The 27198-nt window shown below is 44.4% G+C and overlaps 1 protein-coding gene across 3 annotated transcripts in view; it reads right to left on the reverse strand.

Annotated features, from left to right (window-relative positions):
- The window catches only part of ASPH (aspartate beta-hydroxylase), a 259231-nt gene extending 233054 nt beyond the window's left edge, over positions 1-26177 (reverse strand). The window contains exon 1 of one of the 3 annotated variants that reach the window (XM_068237435.1): positions 25955-26177. In XM_068237435.1, the coding sequence (XP_068093536.1) occupies positions 25955-26003 (49 nt within the window). In that variant the 5' untranslated portion in view covers positions 26004-26177. The remainder of the gene's footprint in view (positions 1-25954) is intronic. The other 2 variants (XM_068237433.1, XM_068237436.1) reach the window with 2 other exon arrangements.
- Between the last annotated feature and the right edge of the window lie 1021 nt (positions 26178-27198).

Below are 27198 nucleotides of genomic sequence, written 5' to 3' on the forward strand. Positions count from 1 at the left end.
GGCCCCGCTAGTGCCGCTTATCTTCCGCTCGATTCCCTGCCATTGTCCGCTCATGGGGGACGAGCAGGGAATCGGCGGCGGCGAGATCGGACCTGTCGGATCTTATCAATCGAGCCACATCAGCGGCTCGATTGATAAGACACATCGCTACGTGTAGACTAGGCTTAAGGGTTTGTAAAGTGACAAACTTGTGTGAGGCCTAGTGCACACCGAGCATTTTTTTGGCGCGATCCGCCGGCCGCAGCCGCCTGTAAAAATGCTTGGCTAATGTATTGCAATGGGATGGTGCACACCGGCGGTTTGAGGTTTTTGCCAAGCCGCAAACGCGCCTTCTGCTGCACAATTGCAGTTTTCGGAAGCGTTTCGTCCTCAATGTAAAGTATAGGAAAAACGCAAACCGCTCTGAAAAACGCTACTTCAGAGCGGTTTGCCAGGCGTTTTTTGTTACAGAAGCTGTTCAGTAACAGCTTTTACTGTAACTATGTGTAATCTGCTACACAAAAACACACCCAAAACCGCTAGGCATGTTTAGAAAACCTCTCTAAACATACCTAGAATCGCTCTGAAATCAGCTCCCAAAACCGCTAGCGTATTGCGGATCTCCTAGCGGTTTTGGTGTGCACTGGGCCTAAATAAATGACCAGCCCTACGTTTACCACTCACTGTAAAGGCAGCCATACACTGGTCGATGTGCCATCAGATCGACCAGCTGACAGATCCCTATCTGATCGAATCTGATCAGAGAGGGATCGTATGGCTGCCTTTACTGCAAACAGATTGTGAATCGATTTCAGCCTGAAACCGATCACAATCTGTTCAGCTGCTCCTGCCGCCTGTCCCCCCCCCCCCCCCCGTATACATTACCTGATGCGGGCTCCCGGGCGTCTTCTCTGCATCTTCTCAGCGCTGCACCCGCTCCATCCCGGCGCTTCCTGTGTCACTCCGTGACCAGGAAGTTCAAATAGAGCGCCCTCTATTTGAACTTCCTGGGTCACTGCAGTGACCCAGGAAGCGCCGGGATGGAGCGGGTGCAGCGCTGAGAAGATGCAGAGAAGACGCCCGGGAGCCCGCATCAGGTAATGTATTTTTCATCGGATCGGCCGCCGCTAGCGACGCGCACTTAACCGCGGGCGATCGAGGGTAATTTCCCGCACGGCGCGATCGACGGACCGATCCGATTTCGGGAGGAAATCGGATCGTCGGCGGCGTTTACCGCGAACGATTGGCAGCAGATTCGATCCCAGGATCGAATCTGCTGTCGAAACGGCCGGGAATCGGGCCAGTGTATGGCCACCTTAAAGCTCAGTCCGCTCATGGGGGACGAGCAGGGAATCGGCGGCGGCGAGATCGGACCTGTCGGATCTTATCAATCGGCAGCGGCTCGATTGATAAGACACATCGCTCTAATCGCCAGACTGTTTCCTGGATTGGCAGCAGACTATCAACCCATGTTTTTCTTTGGGGATGTTCACAGAGTCTGTTTGTTTCACGTTGTGCATTATTCAATGCTCTTGCCTTTAATAATCTTTCTAGACCATTAACATGCATGCGCTTAGTGCACACATGTGGAGCGAAGATTATAAGACCACAATGCACTGCAAACTCATTGGTGCTAACAACACAATATACTCAAGGTTTATACTAAAATACAACATAAGCAAACATTATATAAAGCTACCCAAATCCTCTGAATTTACTGAGGTTTTCACTTTTTCTGTGCATCCTTTTAGTATTTGTTAACCTCTTGACATGCCTTTTTAAAAACTATATAAGGGCTGGTGCACACCAGAGCAGTTCTGGAGCGTTTTTCAAAATGCTTGCAGGGGGAAAACCGCTTGGCTAATGAAAGTAAATGGGCTGGTGCACACCAGAGAGATTCGTTTTTTCCACAAATGCAAACTCGGGGGCTGCAGCATTTTTTAGATTTCTGAGGCGTTTCTGCCTCAATGGTAAAGTATAGGAAAGTGGAAAACCGCTCTGAAAACCGCTAGATCAGAGCGTTTTTTCCAGGCTTTTTTTTTGTTACAGAAGCTGTTCAGTAACAGCTTTACTGTAACTATATTTGACATCTCCTACACAAAAAAACGCTCCAAAAAACGCTAGGCATGTTTAGAAAACCTCTCTAAACATGCCTAGAATCGCTCTGAAAATCTGCTTCAAAAACCTCTAGCGTTTTGCAGATCTGCTAGAGGTTTTTGGTGTGCACTGGCCCTCAGACAGAGTTTCTCAAACCTGTCCTCGTGCCTCCCCAATGGTGCACGTTTTGCAGGCAACCACACCTACGCACAGGTGGGAAGATTAGCATCTCAGCTACATGGAATCCACCTAGCTGAGACACTAATTACCCCACCTGTGCATAGGTGAGGCTGCCTGCAAGACATGCACCGCTAGGAAGTCACAAGGACAGGTTTGATAAACACTGATATACAGTTGTGCTCAAAATTATTCAACCCCCACTGAAATTGAGCGTTTTGGCCAGTTTGACATTGATTTTGATAAATTTCAGTCATCTTGTTTACAATTACATCAAAGGGGCACTTGTAAGTCAGACAAATATAACCTAACATAACATTTATAATGAAATAACCACAAATGTATTTTCTGTGCTAACATCATCAGTTTTATTCAACCCCCAAGTGACATTCATTCTTAGTACTTAGTACAACATCCTTTTACAGTTATAACAGCTTTTAAACGTGAAGCATAGCTTGACACAAGTGTCTTGCAGCGATCTACGGGTATCTTAGTCCATTCTTCATGGGCAAACGCCTCCAGTTCAGTCACATTCTTAGGCTTACGCGCTGCAACTGCTTTCTTTAAATCCCACCAGAGGTTCTCAATCGGATTCAAGTCTAGTGACTGCAATGGCCACTCCAAAATGTTCCAGCCTTTAATCTGCAACCATGCTCTAGTGGACTTGGAGGTATGCTTGGGATCATTGTCATTTGCCTGTTGAAAGATCCAACGTCTTTCAAGCCTCAGGTTTGTGACTGACTGCACCACATTTTCATCCAATATCACCTGGTACTGAAGAGAATTCATGGTACCTTGCACACGCTGAAGCTTCCCTGTACCTGCAGAAGCAAAACAGCCCCAAAGCATGATTGACCCCCCGCCATGCTTCACAGTAGGCAAGGTTTTCTTTTTTTCATAGGCCTTGTTCTTCCTCCTCCAAACATAGCGTTGATCCATGGGCCAAACAGTTCTAATTTTGTTTCATCAGTCCACAGAACACTATCCCAAAACTTGTGTGGTTTGTCCACATGCCTTTTGGCATACTGCAGTCGACTCTTCTTATTCTTTGGAGACAGCAAGGGGGTGCGCGCCTGGGTGTTCTGGCATGGAGGCCTTCATTACGCAGTGTGCGCCTTATTGTCTGAGCTGAAACTTCAGTACCCGCATCTGACAAATCTTTTTTCAGTTCCTCAGCAGTCACATGGGGACTTTTCTCCACTTTGTGCCTCAGGTAGCGCACAGCAGTCGAAGTCAGCATCTTCTGTCTGCCACGACCAGGTAGTGTTTCAACAGTGCCTTTGCCTTGAATTTGCGAATGATGCTTCCTATGGTGTCTCTTGGTATGTTTAACATCTTTGCAATCTTCTTATAGACATTGCCCTTCCTGTGAAGAGAAATCACCTCTTCTCTTGTCTTCCTGGACCATTCTCTTGACTTCACCATGTTTGTAAACACACCAGTAAATGTCTAGAAGGAGCCGAGTATCCCAGTCATTTTAAATATGCCTAATTGGTGCTTATTATGCTTGATTACTGCTCGTTAACATCCACAGGTGTTTTCAATACCTGAAAACACTTCAATGAACCTCTGTTCTTAAGAGTCATAGTTTTTAAGGTGTTAAATAATTGTACCAATGAAGAAATCACACACAAAAAAAACCCAAAAAAAACATTTAATACTGTATTACAAAAACAATTGATGTCATTTTAGTTGCATTTGGTTCTTTAAAAAGTCCTTGTAAGATTTTATTCTGAACACAATTACAAATGTACACTAAATTCCCTAAAACCCTTTACAGCATTAGGGGTTGAATACATTTTGAACACAACTGTAAGACATCAAACTCCCAACTACACAGGTATCGACATCCTTACTTTCCAACTGGGAGTACACAGACAATGCTAAGGTGTGTACTACTGCCACCTGCTGACATCATTGAGGCACAACAGGGAAGGCATGCTTTTACTGACATCACTAAATGAAAAGTACAACCTCTGGTCAAGCAGTGTGCTATCTGAAGAAAGGTTTACTGCAAACAGAGGTCTTGCCATCCTACCTGCTTTTCTACTAAGGAACCCCACCAATCTTTTGTCCTTGGCGTTCCTCGGTGAGACAGTGTTCAAATGAACATCTGCACAAACCACTGTTTCCGAATAGATACTGTTTGTACCAAGCAACTTCTAGTCTATGCTGTTGGTCATTTTGGGCTAATTACATACTATATACATTTTATAGTGCATCCTGGAAGATAGGAATGCAATGGTGTTGAAAAGTCACATTACGCATTATGAGTGTGATGTGATGAATACAGTATTGCCAACTCATCCCTTTAATTACTGACACATCTATGTTATACAGGTTCTGGGGCTATTTGGACATAATCAGTGCCTTAACTGCATCTACCTAGCCCCAAAACCAGAATAATTCATATGTGTCAGTAATTAAAGAGATGAGTTGGCAACACTGGATGCATACAGTATATAGTACACTTCACTGCAACTAATTGTGTATGTCATGTGGTAAAGAGCTCACTTCTGATGTAAATCCCAGATACTGCTTATATAAAATAGTAAAAGGGCATCACTGGTCTATGCAATCTGTGCTGTAAAAATTACAAATTCTAAATCAAGTCACTAAAGACCTCCTGCACTAGAAACCAGGGCTGTGGAGTTGGAGTCAGAGCAATTTTGGGTACCCGGAGTCTGTGATTTCATAAACTGAGGAGTCGGATGATTTTTGTACAAAATCCACAGTCCTGGTAAGTATTAGACTAAGGAGTCGGAGTCATTTTGGGTACCCGGAGTCTTTGGTTTATAAACTGAGGAGTCGGAAGAAGTTTGTACCGACTCCACAGCCCTGCTAGAAACTTTGCACATCCTCCTGCCAGCCTGCAGCCAATTCTATAGCAGCCTCTGCTCTAAAGGGGGCACTAAAATTTAATTTTAATACAACAGGAGGAGATGGCAAGAAAATGTAAGTCTACTTATGGGTAGCTAAATTTATGTGTATCACAAGTAAAGCACGTTGGTGGAGGCGCCCAAAAATATGTGTTTTGTATCGATATAGCAGAAGTGCTTAAAAGGTAAAATAAATTAAAACAATGAAGCAAAACAAAATAATAAAGGAGGTCTCTTACCTCCAAAGAAGACTCACTGGATGAAAAAAAAAGGAGTCTATTAAAACAAAACCGGTTATACTGTAGACAACGCGTTTCACGGGACTCAGCCTGCTTCCTCAGGTCAATAAAACAGATAACCTTATTACCAGCCGTGCAGAACGAGGGCGCATAGATCAGAATATAACCGTTTTGTTTTAATAAAGACTCCATTTTCCATCCAGTGAGTCTTCTTTGGAGGCAAGAGACCTTTATTATTTTGTTTTGCTTCATGGTTTTAATTTATTTTACCTTAAGCACTTCTGCTATATTGATACAAAACATTTTTGCGCGCCTCCAACATGCTTTACTCTTGTATCCAACACCTCTTTGAGGTACCATCCGCACTGCTGTAAAGGCTAGCCCACCAGTGGACAGGACCTAATGAGGAGAGCAACCACCCAGATCCAGAGGGTCTAGGCAACCGAGCGGAAACTGTTTCTTTCCGTATGCACTTTCGTGAGTATATATTATTCACACTTTTTGTTCTCCCTTCACAATCTAACGATACTGCACCATAAGGGCTCCCGGTCTCACCTTCTCTATAGGTCAAGGACACCCCCTCCTTGTGAAGGGACGACCCTAGACCCACACAAACTTCATGTGTATCAGTTTGCATTCAATATTATCTAGTTTTAGGGCTTAGTGCATGGTGCATGGTTAGTGCATGGTTTACAGATGTCTTGAATTCAAGGTTTGCATTGAAAGTGGAACTGAAGACTACCTAAAAAAAAAAAAAAACAAGTTTAATCTTCCCTTGGACTTCTGCCAGCCCCTGCAGCCGACCTATGCTCACGCCGTTTCAAAACGATTCTCAGGTCCCCCGGCGTGACTCACTTTTCTTCATGCAGTGGAAGCCGACGTCCACTGCGCCCTGGCCACAGGTATCCTCGTACGCGTTCCCATAGCCAGGAGAATCCTGCACAGGCGCAGTGGACACCCACCGCATGAAGTGAAAGTGAGCTGTGGCGAGGGAAGAGAGGATCGTTTTGAAACTGTGTGGGCACAGGTTGGCTGCAGGGGGCTGGCAGAAGTCCCAGGTAAGTAAAACTTTTTTTGTAGGTAGTCTTTAGCTCCACTTTAAGTATCTGGGGAGGCATTGCACACCTCTGGTTAGTAATCATTTCAGTTGCTGCCTGAATAGGAGGGCTGCCAATTCTTTCTTGGTTCTTTAGAAAATTTAATTTTAAAGTTTGTGGTCAGTGGGGTCATGTGACTGCAGCTCTTTTGTTGGACTGCAGTAAATGGCCATTCACCACTGGTTCCTACTGGAATAAACAGGTAGGGTATGGCCAGCAGAAAGGGGCGTAATTACAATGCCTAGAAGCATAGAGGTAGAGAGCAAGTCATGCTATTACACTGTGCAACATGAAAGGTATTTGGAGGCATCTTTGATAACTGGACCATTATAATGTGTTTTTGGGAGCAAAATGTGGTGAGTGGAGCTGAGAAACTGAAGGACCCTGAAGGACTGACTAAGCATGGCAGAATTGTAAACCTGATTTAGAGCTCAGGAACTGCGCCAGTCCCTCTATGGCCTGCTTGAAAGGGGTCAGGAACTGCGCCACATTCCCCGTACAGCATGCTTGTAGGGCTCCGGGACTGCGCCACAGTCCCCGTACGGCACGCTTGTAGGGCTCAGGAACTGCGCCACAGTCCCCGGACGGCCCGCTTGTAGGGCTCAGGAACTGCGCCACAGTCCCCGGACGGCCCGCTTGTAGGGCTCAGGAACTGCGCCACAGTCCCCGGACGGCCCGCTTGTAGGGCTCCGGAACTGCGCCACAGTCCCCGGACGGCCCGCTTGTAGGGCTCAGGAACTGCGCCACAGTCCCCGGACGGCCCGCTTGTAGGGCTCCGGAACTGCGCCACAGTCCCCGGACGGCCCGCTTGTAGGGCTCAGGAACTGCGCCACAGTCCCCGGACAGCCCGCTTGTAGGGCTCAGGAACTGCGCCACAGTCCCCGGACAGCCCGCTTGTAGGGCTCAGGAACTGCGCCACAGTCTCTGGACTGCCCACTCGTAGGGCTCAGGAACTGCGCCACAGTCTCTGGACTGCCCACTCGTAGGGCTCAGAAACTGCGCCACAGTCCCCGGACTGCCCTCTTGTAGGGCTCAGAAACTGTGCCACAGTCCCTGGACTGCCTGCTCGCAGGGCTCTCCCAGCTGTTCATCAGGTAGTGCCAGTTTCTCAGGTCTAGCCGTTCCTATACAAGTAACACAGGAATGTAAAAATGTACACTGCAATACAGATGCAATAACTAGTGTGTAATTACAACCTGTCACAGTAACCCCCAAGCTGTTGGTTAAACTGGTGCCAAATTCCTCACACCATGCAACTGCAGTCCACCAGTTACTAAAATAATGATTTAAATGTAAGTAATTACGGCAAGGCTTCATGCAAAACAAAAGCACTACCATCCAAGAAGCAGAACAGGCACTACACACAGTTACCGAGGTGTCTGTCCTCCATCTTCTGGCTTGGTGAGGAGCTCTAAACATTAGGGATAAGCCAACAGAAAAAGTATCACACCGAGTATACTATACAATAAGCAGATAACGGTAACACATCATAAGCTAAAATATACCAATGGCCTCAATTCACTAAGATCATGCTGGAGATAATAAGGCAAGAGAAAAAAACTTACCTCCACACAGTGACATAGTTATTTTATCTCTTCATTCCTTAAGTTACCTCTTCTGTAGTTATTTTCGCACACAGTTAATAAACCTGCCTGTCTTTAACTCCGGAGTTATTTTAAGGATTGAAGAGTTAACTTAAAGACAGAAGAGTTAACTTTAGGTTTGCCTGAGGTAAAATGTTTCCTGAATACGACATGCCTCATCACCATAGTGATAACTCTAGAAACATTATTAAAGACAGGAGATAAGCTTAGTGAATTGATGCCATTGTGTTCTATAAATATTAATCATAATTAATAACATTAATCAGCCAATGTATATCGCCGGCTGCAGTCAAAATAAGCATCAGTAATGCGAACCGGAGTCCACCCTGGACCAGAAATGGGAGGTCTCAAGCGCTACCCCAGCAGAAGATAGCAGCAAACACTCCTCTGTTCAGTCACTCAGTAGTGCAAGATACCATACATCTACTACAGATGAGTTACATGAATCAAATCTCCCTCCGTCCCACTCAGAAACCAGCACTGTGCCAACTGGATCCGAGACAAACTTTTGTTGCCTTTATTTTTCAGATAGATAGATAGATAGATAGATAGATAGATAGATAGATAGATAGATAGATAGATAGATAGATAGATAGATAGATAGATAGATAGATAGATATATATAGTTTATTGAGCATTCTTCCCACAAACGCTTTTTGAAAAATGTTATTGCCTAATTGTACGTAAATGTATCCACGCCCCCAGCTCCTAGGCATTCCGAGTCCTATGCAGCAAGTGCTCATGGGGGCTCATCCTGGGGTAGAGAAGGCTTTGACAGAAGCATGCAAGAGATTTCAGAGGCAAAGGGGTGTAAATGGGAGGAGAGGGGAGTGGAGTTTACACAGGCTGAGGGGTGGAAATGCTGTATAACAATGACAAGTACAATATGGCTGTTCTCAGTTGATCACAGGAAGAAAAAATCATATACTGTTGAAGCTGTTTGCAGCTAGATTTGCTGCGTAACCATCTATACTTTAGATAAGTTACTTGCTATAGTTAGTTTTTCATCTCGGATACGCTATAAGACATGCTCTAAGTCACTTCTTACAGGCAAACGGCACAAAAAAAAAAAAAAAAGAGAAAAAGCATATTTATAAACACCTCTTGTGCTGACACACACAAATACAATCACACTATAGCCGCGCCAATATTCTGTACGACAAGGACAAAGCCACAACGGACTGTGGTAGGGATTAGAATGTGCTTCATTGAGGAATTATTAAAGAGGCACCGTTGTGACAAATCGAATATAGCAGGGCTGTGGAGTCGGAGTCGTGGAGTCGGAGTCGTGGAGTCGGGCAATTTTGGGTGCCTGGAGTCGGAGTCGGGAAAAAATGCACCGACTCCGACTCCTAATTAATTTGTAACTGTAATTAAAATAGAAAATATGATAAAATGTTCTATTTCTCAGATAATAGTCATTAAAAATAATGTATATATACAGTAAAAGCTGTGCTTAGTCCACAAAAATGAAATAAACCAATCAAAATTAGTTACTTGTGCTGCTTCAATAAAGCAGTCCCTGTATTTTTAAGGTCAGATATACATATCTGATTGTGACTGTATATATGATGTGTACACAGGAATCTCTTATATATACTAAATAACATCTATGCTGTAAGAATAAAGCCTGATGTGTAGCTGTGTCACTAATAGAGATGGTCAATGAGATGGAAATAATTCTGCACTGATGCTGATTTATGCAAATGTCTGCACTCCCTTTGCTGATGAAATCAAATAATTTGATAGGTTGTTAAAATTTGGTGTGGTGACTACAAATTAAAGGGTACCTGAGACGGATGAAAAGTAAAGTTTTATAAATACCTGGGGCTTCCTCCAGCCCCCTTCAGGCTAATCAGTCCCTCGCTGTCCTCCACCACCCGGATCTTCTGATATGAGTACTGGTAATTCAGCCAGTCAGCGCTGTCCGGCTGCATACCGCTCCCACAGCCAGTAACATTCTGTACCTGCGCAATAGTGCTGCACAGGTGTAGTATGCTCCTGGCGGCGGAGTGTGTGCATGCGCACTACGCCCGACTGGCTCAAGTACCTGGACTCATAGCAGAAGATCCAGGTGGTGGAGGAGGACAACGAGGGACTGATTATCCTGAAGGCGGCTGGAGGAAGCCCCAGGTATGTATAAAACTTTAATTTCATCTGTCTCAGGTTTACTTTGTTACACAGTAGTACTATACTCTGCATATGCACTCCCCACAGAGCTGCTGTGCACATTGAACACAGAGGTGTTGTCTGTTTACAATCTCCTCATTCCCCTGCAGAGTACCTGCACATCATTCTTACATGTACCCACACTTACATTGCCTAGGGCCTGATAGATGTTCTTTGTTCCGGTTTGTACCTTTTACAAGTACTCTTACCAAGGACTAGTTTTAGTCTAAAGGGAATAAATATAGTAGTCTACATATCCTTCTCACTTCAGTTGTCTTGTAAAATTCCTAAGCGTTGGCAGTTAAGAGACAAATTTCATGTTACATACTTTTAATCAACAAAATTGTAATATGCAAATTAGAGGAGTCGGAGTCGTGGAGTCGGAGTCGGTGGAATCCTAAACTGAGGAGTCGGAGTCGGTGGATTTTTGGACCGACTCCACAGCCCTGGAATATAGTAAATTATTTACGATAACCACATTAACCTCAATTATCCTGGTTTCATCAGACAGAAACACTTCCTATATCTATATACTGTGGTATATTGGAATGTAGCCACACCCTCCCAGTGTCGCTTAGCCTAGTTTTTTTAGCCAAGCCGAATTCTTCTTCCAATGTATTCTGGGAGACGAGGTATTATTTGTACTGGGTTTGATGCTCTTGTCAGCAGTAATGGATGTCGACATGTGATAAATTCCAGAATGCAAATTAGGGTGTGGAAAGATTTCACAATGAACAAACATTTACTAAATTTATAAAATATATAAAAAAAAAAAAAAAATCATTCATTAGGTTATTTTCAGTACAGTTCCCATTTAATACTCATACGCACAACGAACACTGCCGTCTGTTGGGATCGAGACTTGATCCCTTGGGTAAACGTACACCCAGAATTCTGTACACAGTGTTCTCCCCAGGTTCTTTTAGCCGCGTGCTCCACCCGGCTAGTTTTGGTGAGCACCCGACTTTCATCAGCTTACCTCCTCCTATGCTGTAAGCAGAGGTGCGCAGAGAAGCGCCGGCCCTGCTTTCTCTAATTGCATCCCACCCGGCTACTTTTTCATTCATGCCACCCGGCTGGAAAAAAATTCTGGGTAAAACACTGTGTACAGATGTGTTAGGCCTAGAGACTAGCAACGTGCCTGTTACTACTGAGTGAGGAGAAGGGACGAGGGGCGGTGTACAATGGAGCAGCGTCCGCAGGCAGGGCGAGGAGAAGAACAATGCGCTCGGTCAGTCAGATGTCGCTAAAGATCTATCATGCTGGATGTTTAAAGAGGAACTGTAGTGAAAACATAAAATTGCTTATTTGTTTTTACAATTTGTTCTATGCACAACGAGAGACACTGCTTGCCACGCAGTTGGAAAACATCAGTTATTTCCCACAATGCAATGAGGTTTGCAAAGTAATGCTAAAGATACAGTCCTCCATTAGACTGTATCTGGTATAAGTGTCCAACCTGAAGGATCTTAAAAATGATCATTTTATCAGTGAGAATAAGCTTTTCTACTGTGCAGGATGACAAGCTGACCGTAAGGTTCAATGTGTGGCCAGTATAACCGCAATCTATTTGTGAGCTCTCATGAGACAGAGTTCATTATGTACTGTGCTTAACATCCTATTTAAACTAAAGATAATTTGAAAGTTAAATTAAGGTAAGCCTTTTAATAAAAAGTCTTATTACTTTCTAAACTGGTATAAAGAAAATGCCTCATGAAGCAAGAATGCCATTATCTGAATTCATCAGAGGCGACACACCTTGAATCTGGGTGGAGTCATGCAGCTGTCAGCTCTGCACCAGTTCTCACACATGAGGAGAATGGAAGTCGTAAGTCAGTTATGACCAGAGGCTTCCTTTCTCCTCTCCCATTCCCACACACTGGCTCAGGTTTCACATTTGCTTGGGGTCAGCATTATTTGCCCAGGACTGTTGAGTGTTTTTCTTTTAGCTATTTTTGAAGTAAACATGCCACTTCCTACAACAAACGTAAAGAAAGACCTGGAGTTGATTTACAAGAGAGTACAAATCATGTGGCAAGCTTGCACTGTTATTTTTAAAAACAGTCCGCTATTATGTGGAAGCTGACAGCCCTCTCCAGGGTCATATCAGAATACAGTGGGGTTCATGAACACTTGAAGTGAGAGGGATACGAAGTCTGCCATATTTGTTACCTTTTAAAGCGGGATTGTCATAAAAATCTAATTTCAACAGCAACTGGTCAGTGTATAAGTTATAAAGATGCTAATCCTGCATTCAAAATGTTTTCTGTTATGGTTTGGAGTTATCACATACTTTAGGAGCACTGGCCCTTTAATAGTCAGTGCCAAACAGTTGCATGCTGGGGGTTCTTTTTATCTACGTTATATTCCTCCTCTTCCCTTTATTTCCCTGCCTAGCTGCCTATCTGGAACACAAGCCTCTACTCACTTGTGTTTACAAGCAAGGCTGAGGTGACGGCAGAAATTATGTCAGGATTTAGCCTAAAACTGTGGGCAAAAGACATGGTTCCCACCAGGAACATAATTCTCTTCATTTACTATATACAATTCACTGAAATCAAAACGTGGACACCACAATACATGTGTTGTGCAAGTAGATCAAGTATTTATCTACTTGTATATGAGTTTTTTCCCTGGCATAGTATGGCTAATCCTACTGCTTTAAAAAAAATATCAGATGCCTGGAGTCCTTGCTGATCTTTCAGATATCAGTAGTGTCTGAATCACATACCTGAAACAAGCATGTGGCCAATTCAGTGTGAGTTCAATAGCACCTGATCTACAGGTTTGTAAGCCTTCGGGCAGGGTCCTCCTTATGTCTACCTGTTCATGCACATTCATTACTGTACACCCATCTTATGGATCTGAGTGACTCGACTTGCCTAATCTCCATGCTTCCATCCAGTGACAAAGCATTTCCTGCACTCATACTGTGCTGAGTGATCTGGTTTGCATGTATTCCTGTATTGTCTTATTGCTGTATGTCACCCCTAAATATTGTCTGTAACCTTAACTAAGGTCCAGCGCAGCGTAATAGGTTGGCGCTTTATAAATACAATAAATAATTGTTCAGGGGTCTATGGCTAAAAGTATTACAGTGCCCAATAATAGTACAATTTTTTTTCTATCAGAAGCGATATTTCAACATGATTCCTACCAAATTGTACAGAAAACTGCAGTGTGTGGCAAAAAATTGATGTAAAATAAGTCTATGGTCGATTGGAACAGAACATTTAATCAGAATGTTCGACCTCTATATCAGAAAGGTCACATTATAAATCATACATGTCAATACACACACAGCTAATGCGTAATGGCAACCCTGTCTTGAACGTTACCGGTTATGTATGTGACAGAAGCCAACGATGGAGTATGTGTAACGAAAATGCCTTCACTTGTCTATTTCCTGAAGGTAAATGTGACGGTTTAGAGAATGTGTCACCTCTCAGATTCTTTACATTTTACTATAAAGAGAAAGAATAAACTATTTAGGCAGATTGTCATGTGACTATACACAGATGTAGGTGAAAGTGCTATAGACCTGATACTTGGGCTATTGCAATTCACCATAGGCTGCCATATTTATTTCCTTTTTAAACAATACCAGTTGCCTGGCAGTCCTGCTTATGTCTTGTTGCAGGATTGTCAGATCCCACTCCTGAAACAAGCATGCATGATGCAGCTAACCTAATCGGACTTCAATCAGAAACATCTGATCTGCATTCTTTTTCAGGGTCTATGGCTAAAAATATTAGAGGCAAAGAATCAGCAGGATAGCCAGGCAATGTGCATTGTTCAAAAGGAAATAAGGTTATTGGTATTCTACAAATCCTCATAAGTGCTACAATTACCTCTGACTACAAATTCTTACCAAACCCCAAGTGAACTCAAAATCTTTCTGATGAAATATAACAACACTAGCATTTAGGGCCCGTTCAGATCAGAAATGCGGATGGCCATGCGTGCGGAACGCAACGCGTACGAACGCATGGCCATCCGCGTTTGTGTGCGTTGCGTGGCTGATCCCATCACTGAAAAGTGAATGGGACAGCCACCCGTTTTTGCAAAATCTGCGTGCAGCATGTGTTCCCGGACCGCACAGGTCCGGAACGCATGCAGTGTGAACATCAGACATTGCACTCTATGCAATGTCTGATGTCGTGCGTTTTGGCCACCTGCACGCGTTTCCAAAACGCGGCGCGTGCAGTGTGAACAGGCCCTTAAAGAGGAACTTCAACCAAGGAGTGAACTTCATTCCAATCAGTACCCGATACCCCATTTTTCCACAAATCTTTACATTTTCTGAAAAAGATCATCGACTGCAAAGGGGGGGGGGGGGGGGGTGTCTGTATAGCTGATATTGTGGTGAAACCCCTCCCACAGTGTGGTGTCATGACCAAGGTCCTGCCAACTCGCAGCCTGCGAACCTAGTTGCTTTGTGGGTTATAATTTTTCCAAACTGCCAAGCAAGCAGCATCTCCCTTTGTGCATAGGACTCTCAAAAAGTAACATTCCTTACAAATCACGTGGCAGAACTAAAAAATGTTGCCACTAGCGAGACATTTCAGAGGAAGGAAAGATTTTACAATGGGCAAACACTGACTATGGCATCGATTCATAAAGCATTCCCGCATGCGGAAATGCTGAAAACAGCTCACTTTACCGACCACATAGCAAAATTTGTATTCATAAAGGCTTTTTCCGCATGAAAAGCCGACATTCGTGAGCAGAGTGATAAATCACCGCCTTGTGCGGTGATTATCTTAAGAAAAGTAACAAATGTCAATTCATAAAGATTAGAGGAAGCGGTATGCAGACGGGGATTACCGCTACCTCTGATGTGGCGAGAAGCGTGCGGAATACATTGCAGTGAATGGGACAGACCTCCCAAGCAGCTGCAGAGAGAACACCGCACGGAGGGACTCGGCCAGCTTCTCCTGTTTCCGCATGCCTACCGACAGCCTAACGCCTGCCTACAGCGGAATATCTCCGCACTCCTATCACAACTAGAAACATTTTTATGAATGACCACCCAGAAGGCTGAAATACCGACAGCGGTGTTTCCCCGCTCGAATTTACCTTACCGACAGCACTTTTATGAATCGAGGCCTATATCTACCAATGAATATAGTAAACAATAAGCAATAGTATTCTTTATTTTACTTTCACTACAGTTCCTCTTTAAACAGAGAATTCATGGTAAAATTAGCTGAGCAGCATATATAGCACTATATAAACCTAACCGCAAATGCCTGGAAGAGCAGCGGCAGCTATGGGTGGCAGCCTTGTGGTTACAGATGGAGGAAGTAAATATACCAAATAAGAGAAGCGGAAACCAGTGTGATGTGGTGGCTGCTGCACAATGTGTGAAGGATGCCCTGCCGAGTCATTTCCCCGTCAATGTAATTAGAGTCCCGCTCATTGTTCAATAAGAGCATTATAGCACCGGGCTCTGGCTCCTTACCAGCGACTCAGGCCACATTCACCTGTCAGCTGTCCATGAGACCATTCCTGTCAGTCAGGAGAGGCTTCAGTCACTCTAGCTAATGCTGGGAATACACGGTACGTTTTTCGCGTTCGATTCTGTGCGCGATCTATAAGCCATTCGATTTTCTGCTCGATTCTCTTATCTTTTTTCCATTCACTTCTATGAGAAATCGAGCGGAAAAGAATCAAGCAGAACATTGGACATGTCGGAATTTTATCATCGAAGGCATCTATCGGAGCGATTCTTTGCAAAAAACGTAACGTGTATTCCCAGCAAGCCAAGGAAGTTTAATCTCTTCACATTTGTACCGGGACAATCATGCAGGAATATAACCGACAGGTGGCAGCTGGAGACTGAGCATCTTCAGAAGAGACTAACCATGGTAGCCTCCACATTCCCCTTATGAGACCTCTATTTTGAAGCCCATGTTAAGGCAGCAATGTTTTCACATGCATTTATTCAGGGCTGTGGAGTCGGTCCAAAAATCCACCGACTCCGACTCCTCAGTTTAGGATTCCACCGACTCCGACTCCTCTAATTTGCATATTACAATTTTGTTGATTAAAAGTATGTAACATGAAATTCGTCTCTTAACTGCCAACGCTTAGGAATTTTACAAGACAACTGAAGTGAGAAGGATATGTAGACTACTATATTTATTCCCTTTAGACTAAAACTAGTCCTTGGTAAGAGTACTTGTAAAAGGTACAAACCGGAACAAAGAACATCTATCAGGCCCTAGGCAATGTAAGTGTGGGTACATGTAAGAATGATGTGCAGGTACTCTGCAGGGGAATGAGGAGATTTTAAACAGACAACACCTCTGTGTTCAATGTGCACAGCATTCTCAGTGGATTCCCTGCAGCTCTGTGGGGAGTGCATATGTGGAGTATAGTACTACTGTGTAACAAAGTAAACCTGAGACAGATGAAATTAAAGTTTTATACATACCTGGGGCTTCCTCCAGCCGCCTTCAGGATAATCAGTCCCTCATTGTCCTCCTCCACCACCTGGATCTTCTGCTAGGAGTCCAGGTACTTGAGCCAGTCGGGCGTAGTGCGCATACACACACTCCGCCGTTAGAAGCATACTACACCTGTGCAGCACTATTGCGCAGGTGCAGAATGTTCCTGGCTGTGGGAGCGGCATGCGGCCGGACAGTGCTGACTGGCTGAATTACCAGGACTCATAGCAGAAGATCCGGGTGGTGGAGGACAGCGAGGGACTGATAGCCTGAAGAGGGCTGGAGGAAGCCCCAGGTATGTATAAAACTTTACTTTTCATCCGTCTCAGTGACCCTTTAATTTGTAGTCACCAAACCAAATTTTAACAACATATCAAATTATTTGATTTCATCAGCAAAGGGAGTGCATACATTTGCATAAATCAGCATCAATGCAGAATTATTTCCATCTCGTTGACCATCTCTATTAGTGACACAGCTACACATCAGGCTTTATTCTTACAGCATAGATGTTATTTAGTATATATAAGAGATTCCTGTGTACACATCATATATACAGTCACAATCAGATATGTATATCTGACCTTAAAAATACGGGGACTGCTTTATTGAAGCAGCACAAGTAACTAATTTTGATTGGTTTATTTCATTTTTATGGACTAAGCACAGCTATTACTGTATATATAGTGTATATATACACACTATTTTTAATGACTATTATCTGAGAAATAGAACATTTTATCATATTTTCTATTTTAATTACAGTTACAAATTCATTAGGAGTCAGAGTCGGAGTCGGTGCATTTTTTCCCGACTCAGACTCCAGGCACCCAAAATTGCCCGACTCCACAGCCCTGCATTTATTACAACATTATTTTGCATGAATTATGCACAATAATGTTTTGTTCAAGACACTTTTTTTTACACAATATAACAGGAACGTACTGCACCCTCTGTATGAATTTCTCAAGGTACCATTCCCTCCTCAGCAAACTGCGCTTGCCTGCTCACTCCCAGCCACTCAGTGTTTGGATAGTGTACTGGTTAAGGGCTCTGACACAGGAGTCCAGAGTTTGAATCTCAGCCAGCACCTATTCAGTGAGGAGATGAGTATAGTCATCCAGATAGGAGCCGCTCTGGTCTAACTGGATGCGTCTACGCGTCCAATGTTTTCCACCGCTCGTTACCCCTGGCATTTACACAGCGCCGGTTTGGGAAGGGGAACTAATGTTCAACAACAAACGACAACAAAACATTTCCTGGAAACTCAGAATAGTGATTGTAGCGCCATCTAGGCAAAAATACTAAAAATAGGGCAAATTAAAATAAAAATAGTTGCCTTAGAGTTCTTAATATCAAGATCATGCAGGTATATTACTGTTATGTTACCAAATTAAGGCTAGTAATTAGGGGCTGAATGCAAAAAAAAAAAGGACACATTTCCAAATATTGTCACCATACATTACACTAGGAACACAATTTATATGTTGTGATAGCCGGGACTAATGGGCAAATAATATGGGTGGGTTTTATTTATAGTAGCATTGCTTATTTTAAAACAAAAGTTTGCTTTCTTAAAACAGAAAGAATTTGCGATAATTCAGGTTGGAGTGAGCTTGAGATGTCTCCCAGTGCATCACTGCTGAATATATGCAAATTAACCCATTGTTGCCCTTAGAAGCTAAACACACCTCCAGAACCGTTGGAATGCAATGATGTGTCAGCTTGTTAATTTGTACAGAGTCATAATAATCCAACATGCATACAGACTGTTTGGGATTGTTTGATTCATCAGTGCATGGCATGGATTAATTTGGCTCTATGCAGTAGGGCTTGTAACCCCCTTACTAAAATGCTAAGAAAAACAAAAGTTTGCTTTCTTAAAACAGAAAGAATTTGCGATAATTCAGGTTGGAGTGAGCTTGAGATGTCTCCCAGTGCAACACTGCTGAATATATGCAAATTTTAAAACTATAGGGGATGGAACTGGAGAAATTGTGTATTTTTAACTTTATGGCCCTTGTTCAAAAAAAAAAAAAAAAAAAAAAAAAAAAAACAAGATATAGATAATTTACATATGATCAGCAGCTATCAAGGTATTGACGAATGAATGGGGCGGAGCACTGACAGGGGAAAATTGCTTCCATCCTTGAGGTGAAAACACCCATAGGCTGAAGTAGTTAGAAGGAAATAAACATGGCAGCCTCCATATTCCTCTTGCTTCAGTTGTCCTTTAAGTCTTGGCATGGCTACTAGCTGCTGCAACTCAGTCACTAGAGATGGACAACAAGATGCAAACAGTTCTGGCTTGCATGCACGTTATGATAAAATTAAATTGACAGGAAGTTCATTCGATTTGGCCAGCGGCATACAATTGCCATGCAAACCAGAATTATGAAATAATGTAAAAAAGATAAGAATGTTAACACCGTTACTAGTTAGGCCAATTTCTGTACTTTCATTCCACTTCAGGACTTGCAGTGTCCTGTTACTGTGATCACAGGCCTTAATGGATTGTTGGGAGAATAAAGCTAGACAACATGTGGAAACAATCAGAGTAGGTTCATAAATAGCTCAGATGCTTTTGCTGCTGCCCAGTGTTGTCCAGTCAAGCATCCTGTGAAAGGGTTAACTATGCTCTGTAATGATTTGCAAAGAAAGAATGCTCAATGTTCTCTTCACAAGCAAAACTGCCGAGCTCAGCTTTTATACACTGTGCCGTTTTGTGATGCAGTGAAGCACACAGCACTCTATTACTGCCACTTTAGTGATTTCACTTTCCACGCCACTTCAGAGCTATGAATGGATGGAGTCTCCTCTAGGCTGGCTAGTAGAGTTCCTACACCTGTATCAAGCAGGTAGTCTCAACAATAATCAAAATGGGTATAAAGTCTTCAAACAACAAAACGTAAAAATGGTGGTACACTTTTCCTAATGCACAACGTTAGCGAGTTCTAATAATGGAGATACAAATAAGCTGTCTTCCTAATTTAAAAGATGAGCTCCTGGCAAATACCCAGCTGGAACACACATATACATGAACTGTTTGCTGAAATATTCCTGGTTCTACTCAGCTCCTGTTCCAGACACTCCTTCTAGACTGTACAGTCAAATATTGATCACCTCCACTATTAAATGGAACCAGAGGTGTGACACCTATGAAAGCTGCCATATTTACTTTTAAACAATACCAGTTGCCTGGCAGTCCTGATGATCTTTCTGCTTAGTAGGGTTTAATAGTGGTGGTAAAGTAGATGCAAATAACTTTGAGTTAATGCAAATGTATGCAAATTTATGCAGCTTGAAAATGAACCAATCAAATCCTGCTGAGGGAAAATCTGATTGGTTCGTTATCAAGCTTAATAAATTTGCTTCAACTCAAAGTTATTTCCATCACTAGGGTCTAAATCACACACCTAAAACAAGCATGTAGCTAATGCTGTCAGATTTGTCATAGACATCTGATCTGCAGGGTCGATGGCTTAAAGAAAACCTGAACTGAAATTAAAAGTCAAAATGCACATACACAGGTCATACTTACCTCCTGTGTAGTCTACTCCCCAATCTATTTTTCCTCTCCTGCGTCCTGTTTGTCCACTGTGATCAAGGGAATTCTCCGTCCTCCATTTTGAAAATAGCCATTACACCATAACAGCTTCCTGGTCAGCACACAGTTAAACTGTAACATCGCCCACTTGAGCCATAGGGAAACATGGACACATCAGTTCTCCTCTCAGCTGTAACTGACAGTAACTGGTATATTTCAGTTCTGACAAAATGTTGTCAGAACTGGAAGGGATCACTGTAAGAAGAAAATGGTGAGCTTCTGAGAGGAACTGATGGCAAGGTAACTATGTAATGTTCATTTGAAGTTACCTCATGTGTTTATTTTAAATAATTTTACTCAGTACAGGTTCTCTTTAAAGCGTACCAGAGACGGGGGCCTACATGGATAAAATATACATACCTGGGGCTGGAGGAAGCCCCTCTGGTCTGATCACTCCCAAGCTGTCTTCTGACTGCCCGTTCGCCCGCCACTGGCCCTGGAAAAGCCGTCAGTCGGGCAAGTCGGAGCATGCGCAGTCCAGCCAGGCGCACTCCCGTCTTGCTCCCGACGCAGGTAGCATTCTGCGCCGTAGAATGCGGCGTGAGCGCAGTTGGCCCCAGACCGGAGGACTTTCCAGGGCTAATTGCGGAAGAACGGCAAGAGATAGATATAATAGAAATTATAATAGAAATTATACATATACTACAAACACATAACCTTTAGTCTGAGACTAAAGATTGGTACACAGCTTAAATTTTGTTCCGTCAAAATGATTCCTCCGTTGAAATTCCCCAGGATGAATCAACTTATCTAAAGGTCACTCAGTTCCAGCAGAAAAGTCAAAGGATGTTCCCGAAGTCTGGTGCTGCCTGCTCATCTACCCCACCTCTCCATAGAGCAGTGCATGCTGCTTGGCTTGAAACCAAACAGCTTGTTTCTACAGCAACTGTTTCAAGACAGCCACCCGAGATAATCTCTACAGATTGTTTTGTGCACTAAAGCTCTAATGGTGGGAATGCACGGGTCGATCCGGCGGCCAATTAGCCGCCGGATCGACTCCCGCCGCGTCCCCGCAGATCGATTACCGCTCGTCCCCGCCGGCGCTCCTTAGCAGCTCGATTCCATGCCATTGTCCGGGGATCGAGCGGGAGGGGGCTGGTGGGTGGTCGAGCAGCATGATCGGACCAGCTGAATATTATCAGCTGGCCGATACACGGCACGAAAACGTATTGTGTATCCCCAGCCTAATGTGTGTACAAGGCTTTAGTTTACACACTTAAAAGGAATCTGAAGTGAAAAATTCACTCCTGGTTTGATAAACATCTTTAGTAGAGGCAAGCTTTTGGATACCACAGAGCCTTCCCAGTTCTGTCTGTCCCATCATTCCTGCGTCATCCCCAGTTGAAGTTATTTGATCTGTTAGGTCAGGGGTGAGGAACTTAAATACAAAGTGGGTCGAAATTGAGCTCTGGGAAGTAGTAGCGGCCCATAGAGATTCGCTAGCGAACGGTTCGCCAACATCTCTATTCACAAGCTGAAAAAGTGTGGACACCTCTGCTCTACAGTATTCAGAGCCTTCCCTCTACTTATGTAACCTGAAGTGACATTTTCACTTCAGATATGCTTTATCAAGAAACCGAGCTGCTGGGGAAAAAAAAAAAAAAAAAAAAAAAAAGGAAGAAGTAGTTAGGCAGAGGGATACAAGCAGGCATCAAACTTTTTTCCCCCTTGCCAGCCCAGGTATGCAATGGTTATGATGGGTCAAAGATAGATACTTCCAGCAGAAGTAGGAAGCCCCCCCCCCCCCCCCCATTTTAGAGCAGGGACTCTTCTCTTCTGGTCGTGCTCCCGGGCATGGACACGCACCGAAAGAACAAAGCCACTGGTGCAACACCTTTCTTCATCAATGCATGAGCATGGAAATTCTGGAAATGATATGACCTGCAGACCTGATGTTCCAAAGTAACAGCTGCTGCTGACACTAAAGGCACATATCTAGTGTTTACCGCATTGTGTTGGTTTATGCCCAGCTCACACACATGAGCAGACGTGCAGGCAACTTCCTGAGTAATTGGAATTGTGTGATGTGAGATATTATGCTGCATACAGCGAGGTTATTTCTGCCAGCTTGGGATCTGCATTAGGTGTGAACCAGCCCATTGATTAAACAAGGTGCCATTCTGCATGTGGGGAAACCCTGTGCGATCCCTCCAAGTGTGAATCCTGCCTTATACCCGTCCTGGCCAATCACAAGGGATTTACTCAGGGCTGGATCACACTGGGGAACTTTTCATTGCTTTGCTGATCGCCGGTGACCAGCGAGCGCTGTTACTAATGTATCTTTATGGGATCATTCTCACTGCAGCGTTTGCATACATCGCAAACGTGCTGCAGCATTTTGGGAACAATTGTAATGCGATTCTGGTTCTACTGAACGGGAAACATAAATCATGGTAATTTTGCAACACACAAATGTAATCGCGATTTGCATTCAACTATGAACTAGCCCTCATTTTACTTCCCTATATCTTGGTACAGGAACATTAAGCCCAATCTACACGATACGATTCTTTATACGATTCAATTAAGATTCTATTTACGATCCGATTAAATCCAACATGTCCGATCGGGATTCGATTTGCCATTGTTTTGCAATGGCAAATAAAATTGAATCCCGATCGGACATGTTGGATTTAAAGGGAACCTTAACTGGCGAGGAAAAATTCATTCACTTATCTGGGGGCTTTCCCAAGCCTCCTGCAGCCGTCCGGTGCCCGCGCCGGTCCTTCGGTGCCCTCCGGTCTCCCTCCGCCGCTAAGTTTCGTTTTCGGACGACTGCCAGTCGTCCTCGGGCCACTTCCGCATTCCTAGTCGTAAACTGCAGTAAAGCGCACGTTTGGCGTCATGCGGACGCGCTTTACTGCAGTTTACGACGAGGAATGCGGAAGAGGCCCGAGGACGACTGGCAGTCGTCCTAAAACGAAACTTAGCGGCGGAGGGAGACCGGAGGGCACCGAAGGACCGGCGCGGGCACCGGACGGCTGCAGGAGGCTTGGGAAAGCCCCCAGGTAAGTGATTTTATTTTTCCTCGCCAGTTAAGGTTCCCTTTAATCAGATCGTAAAATAGAATCATAATCGAATCGTATAAAGAATCGTATCGTGTAGATTGGGCTTAAGACTATGGTAAGCAGTGTTCTCCCCAGAAATGTTTTCCATCCAGGTGGCATGAAATAGTAGCCAGGTGGGGCGAGATGAGAATGCAGGGCCAGTGCTTCTGTGAGCAACTCTGCTTACAGCATAGGAGGAGGTGAGATGATAACAGCCGGGTGGTCACCAAAACTAGCCGGGTGCAGCACCTGGCTAAAAGAGCCTGGGGAGAACACTGGCAAGGATTAGATTGCTAGCTCCTCAGAGACAGTATGTGACTTTGTGAAAGTACTGCAGAAGCAGTCATTGCTATATACATACATAATGATGTTAACAGCGTAATAGTCAGTCCAGATACAACAACACTCGTCTTGTTCTCATGAGTGAACATTGATAGTTCTGTGCTTGTATGCACCTCTGCAGCCTGATGATCTACACACACTTTCACTTTATGCAGCCCTCTTGCTGTCTTGTCACATATTCCATAAACATATTCCAAGGCTGAATCACATCAGTAAAGATTAAACTAGTAACTGGAAAGAAATTTGAAACTACACTTCATAACCTTAGAAAGATAAGAAGTGCAGGAGAGAGGACTGGCCCAAGCATCAGCAAACACACGTGCTATCCTGCTGTGAACTGAAGTCACCTAAGTTGATGTATAACTTGAAAGAATGTCTGAAAGATGGACAGAGTGCATCTCAGCATTCATTCCAATGAAAGCAGTGTCACTAGAAAGCTTCAGTCATACCCTCTGCATGAATGCCACACAGCAACATCTGGATCACTACTATATAACAGGGAGGTGCAAATTTCAAACATCTGCTTCGCCCATAGCTCCTCCTCCAGTCTTTCTCCAAGCCCCTCCAGAGTGACACGTGAGCAAGGGCTGGAGACACACATGGGAAGGATTTCCTCTGCACCTGAGGACACAGCAGTGCAATTCATTCCCTTACACACCCTCCTGAAAAATCAGATTGTGTTTATACATGCAGAAGCACAATGCCTGTCACATGACCCAAGACACTATCTATGGAAGACTGAATTCAAATCAAGTAAATTTGCAAATGTAAACTACAGTACTCCATGCTAGTTGCCTGGACATCGATTCATTCACAGCAATGGGGTGTCCATCGACCATGAGCTATTTCTATGTACTTTGTCCAAAGTTTACACTATTAACGCCCACCTAATGTTAACATACCCTACAGAGTATATTGAACACATCATACCATTTGCCATCCCTCAAATTGACTCACAATCCGATGTCCCTACCACTAGGGCTAAAAAGGGGAAGGACAAAGTCAATACGGTACTTATCCGTTAGCCGGGCGCATCCTCTAGGTGGCGACAAAACTCCACCAGAGTTACATCTTTCCCTACTATCCATGTCGGCCTGGAGGGGGAATAGTAATTAGCGCCACCTGCCGGATGCGCCCGGCTAACGGATAAGTACCGTTGTAGTGAAAATTTTTGCTACCTATCATATTTTGCAACTTGCCATAGAGGACAGTGTATGACTGTGTAGGCGTGGCTCCTCTCTGTTAACACGCCTGTAATTTTTTGCAACCACAGATCCCATTGAGCTAGAAGGGGGATTGTTCCCTCCAGGGGGGGTTATTAGTTGAGCAACAGGGGGGATTGTTCCCTCCAGGGGGGGTTATTAGTTGAGCAAGAGGGGGGATTGATCCCTGGGGGGGGGGGTTATTAGTTGAGCAAGAGGGGGGATTGTTCCCTCCAGGGGGGGTTATTAGTTGAGCAAGAGGGGGGATTGTTCCCTCCAGGTGGGGTTATTAGTTGAGCAAGAGGGGGGATTGTTCCCTCCAGGTGGGGTTATTAGTTGAGCAAGAGGGGAGGGTTCTGTGTGAGAATAGGGTTTGGTTGGGTTGCATTTTCTGATACAGATAGGTTAAAGTCAATGGCTAGGTTGCACTTTCTGATAGCTATACGTATAAATAAGTGCAACCGGTTGCAAAATCTGATAAAGTTGCAAAAAATTTCACCACACCGTCAATACATATATACACACTATATTTCTTCCAAGAAAACAGACAAACCTTGCTACAACTGTTTGACGACTAAGTTCAATTTACCCATAGCAGAATATACACTATTTGGTCATTGGATAATCGTTCCCTATGAGGTTTCCTGCTGGGTCCCCTAACAGATTATCGCCAATTTAGGATCAGATATCCATTACAACTATATATTTCCTGTTATATCCTGCAGCTCTTGTACAATGTCATTTTACTCTGAGAATACTGAGGAACCTTTTAATATAAGGAAACTTCCATCTCATGTCAAGCCAGCAGCCCACGAATAGGCATACACTGGTTATTTACCCACTGACATGCCAGCAGGAAACCAGCAGCGTCCTACATGCATGACTTCATTCAAACAGAATAGACAGAGAGCAATGTGTGGCATAGCTGCGGAGGAACTACAGCTCCCATGGTGCCTTGCGAGGCAGGGCAATCTGTAGATGGTGGAAGGGATAGCAGAAGAGCAGTTGGGGTGAGAGAGAAGGTGCTGAGGAGGGACAGGTCACACTCAGGTCTCATACTCACCTCTCTTGCCTCCTGGGCTGCTTGCTTTCTTGGCGTTGGAGCGAGCCATGGCTGTGCTGTGCAGATGAGGTAGAGGACGGCCCTGTCAGGATAACTGGAGATAACGAATGCAAGAATGCAATGACAGTACTACTAGGCTGAGGCTCTGCTATCCCCGAGTTACTAGACGCACCGATGCACGCTTGGTTACGTGACCACCCTCCTCCCCTCTCCGCTGTGTACGACCACGCCCCTCAATCCCTGTTGACAGCAGCCGCCAGCCAATAGGCAGACGGACAGGGCTTGGTTAATCCCCAGACCACGCCCCCACGAGAACTGCGTTCACCAAGCCCTGACCCGAGTCGAGCACAATAGTGGGCGTGTCCCGAATTAAATCTCTGATTTCACGTCCGAATCCGCGCTACGTCCTCAGATCTTTGAACGTGGCAACATGGAAGTTGAATCCATCTCGCGAGATTTTCCAAGCAGGCTTGGAATGAAAGGCGCGCAGTGTACCCACTACAAGCTGAGCTGCTAGACTGGGCTGTGCTCTGTGTGTTACATAATGCATGCGTGTCACTGACCTACATAGTCACACTGTAGCCACAAGCATGCCCAGATATCTGCACTGACTGCTGGCATCGCTGTCTCGTTGCACTGTAGTTGTAGCTCTGATAAGAGGATGCTCAGCTAGGCTGCCTGATGATGCTTTTTCTGATTGTCGTGTGTATTGCTAGTTTCTTCTGTGTCTTTATAAAATAATGCTACACAAATTATTTGGTGATTTAAAACAAACCTGAAGTGAAAATAAACTGCTGAATATTGTGGGGTACAAAAGCACATACTTCTGAAGCCTCGCATAATGCTGGATGAGAAGCCGCTAATAACGACCGACTGCTAAGAATCTAGCGTTACAGTAGATTGACATGGACAGAAGCATTGTTCTCGCTCATCCACGTACGAGAGAACTCGCTGCCAGGAGACTTGGGCGCAGGATACAGCCGGTACGGCTTAGGCCCGGTTCACATTAGCGGTGGCCGTCCGGAATCGCCGTGCCGGAGCCGGACCGCTTGCAGAACGGACGGAACGGACGCACGGCAATAGCAATGAAAGCCTATGCGTCCGTTCACATGCGTCCGTTCTGCCGGACCGGATCCGGACTCCGGCGTCCGTTCCAACATGCGCTATTTTTTGGTCCGGCTTCTCCGGCAGCCGTATCCGGGGCGGAGCCGGACTGCACCATCCGGCCAATACAAATGAGAACC

The sequence above is a fragment of the Hyperolius riggenbachi genome, chromosome 5 (genome assembly GCF_040937935.1).
Source record: "Hyperolius riggenbachi isolate aHypRig1 chromosome 5, aHypRig1.pri, whole genome shotgun sequence".
Lineage (NCBI taxonomy): Eukaryota > Metazoa > Chordata > Amphibia > Anura > Hyperoliidae > Hyperolius > Hyperolius riggenbachi.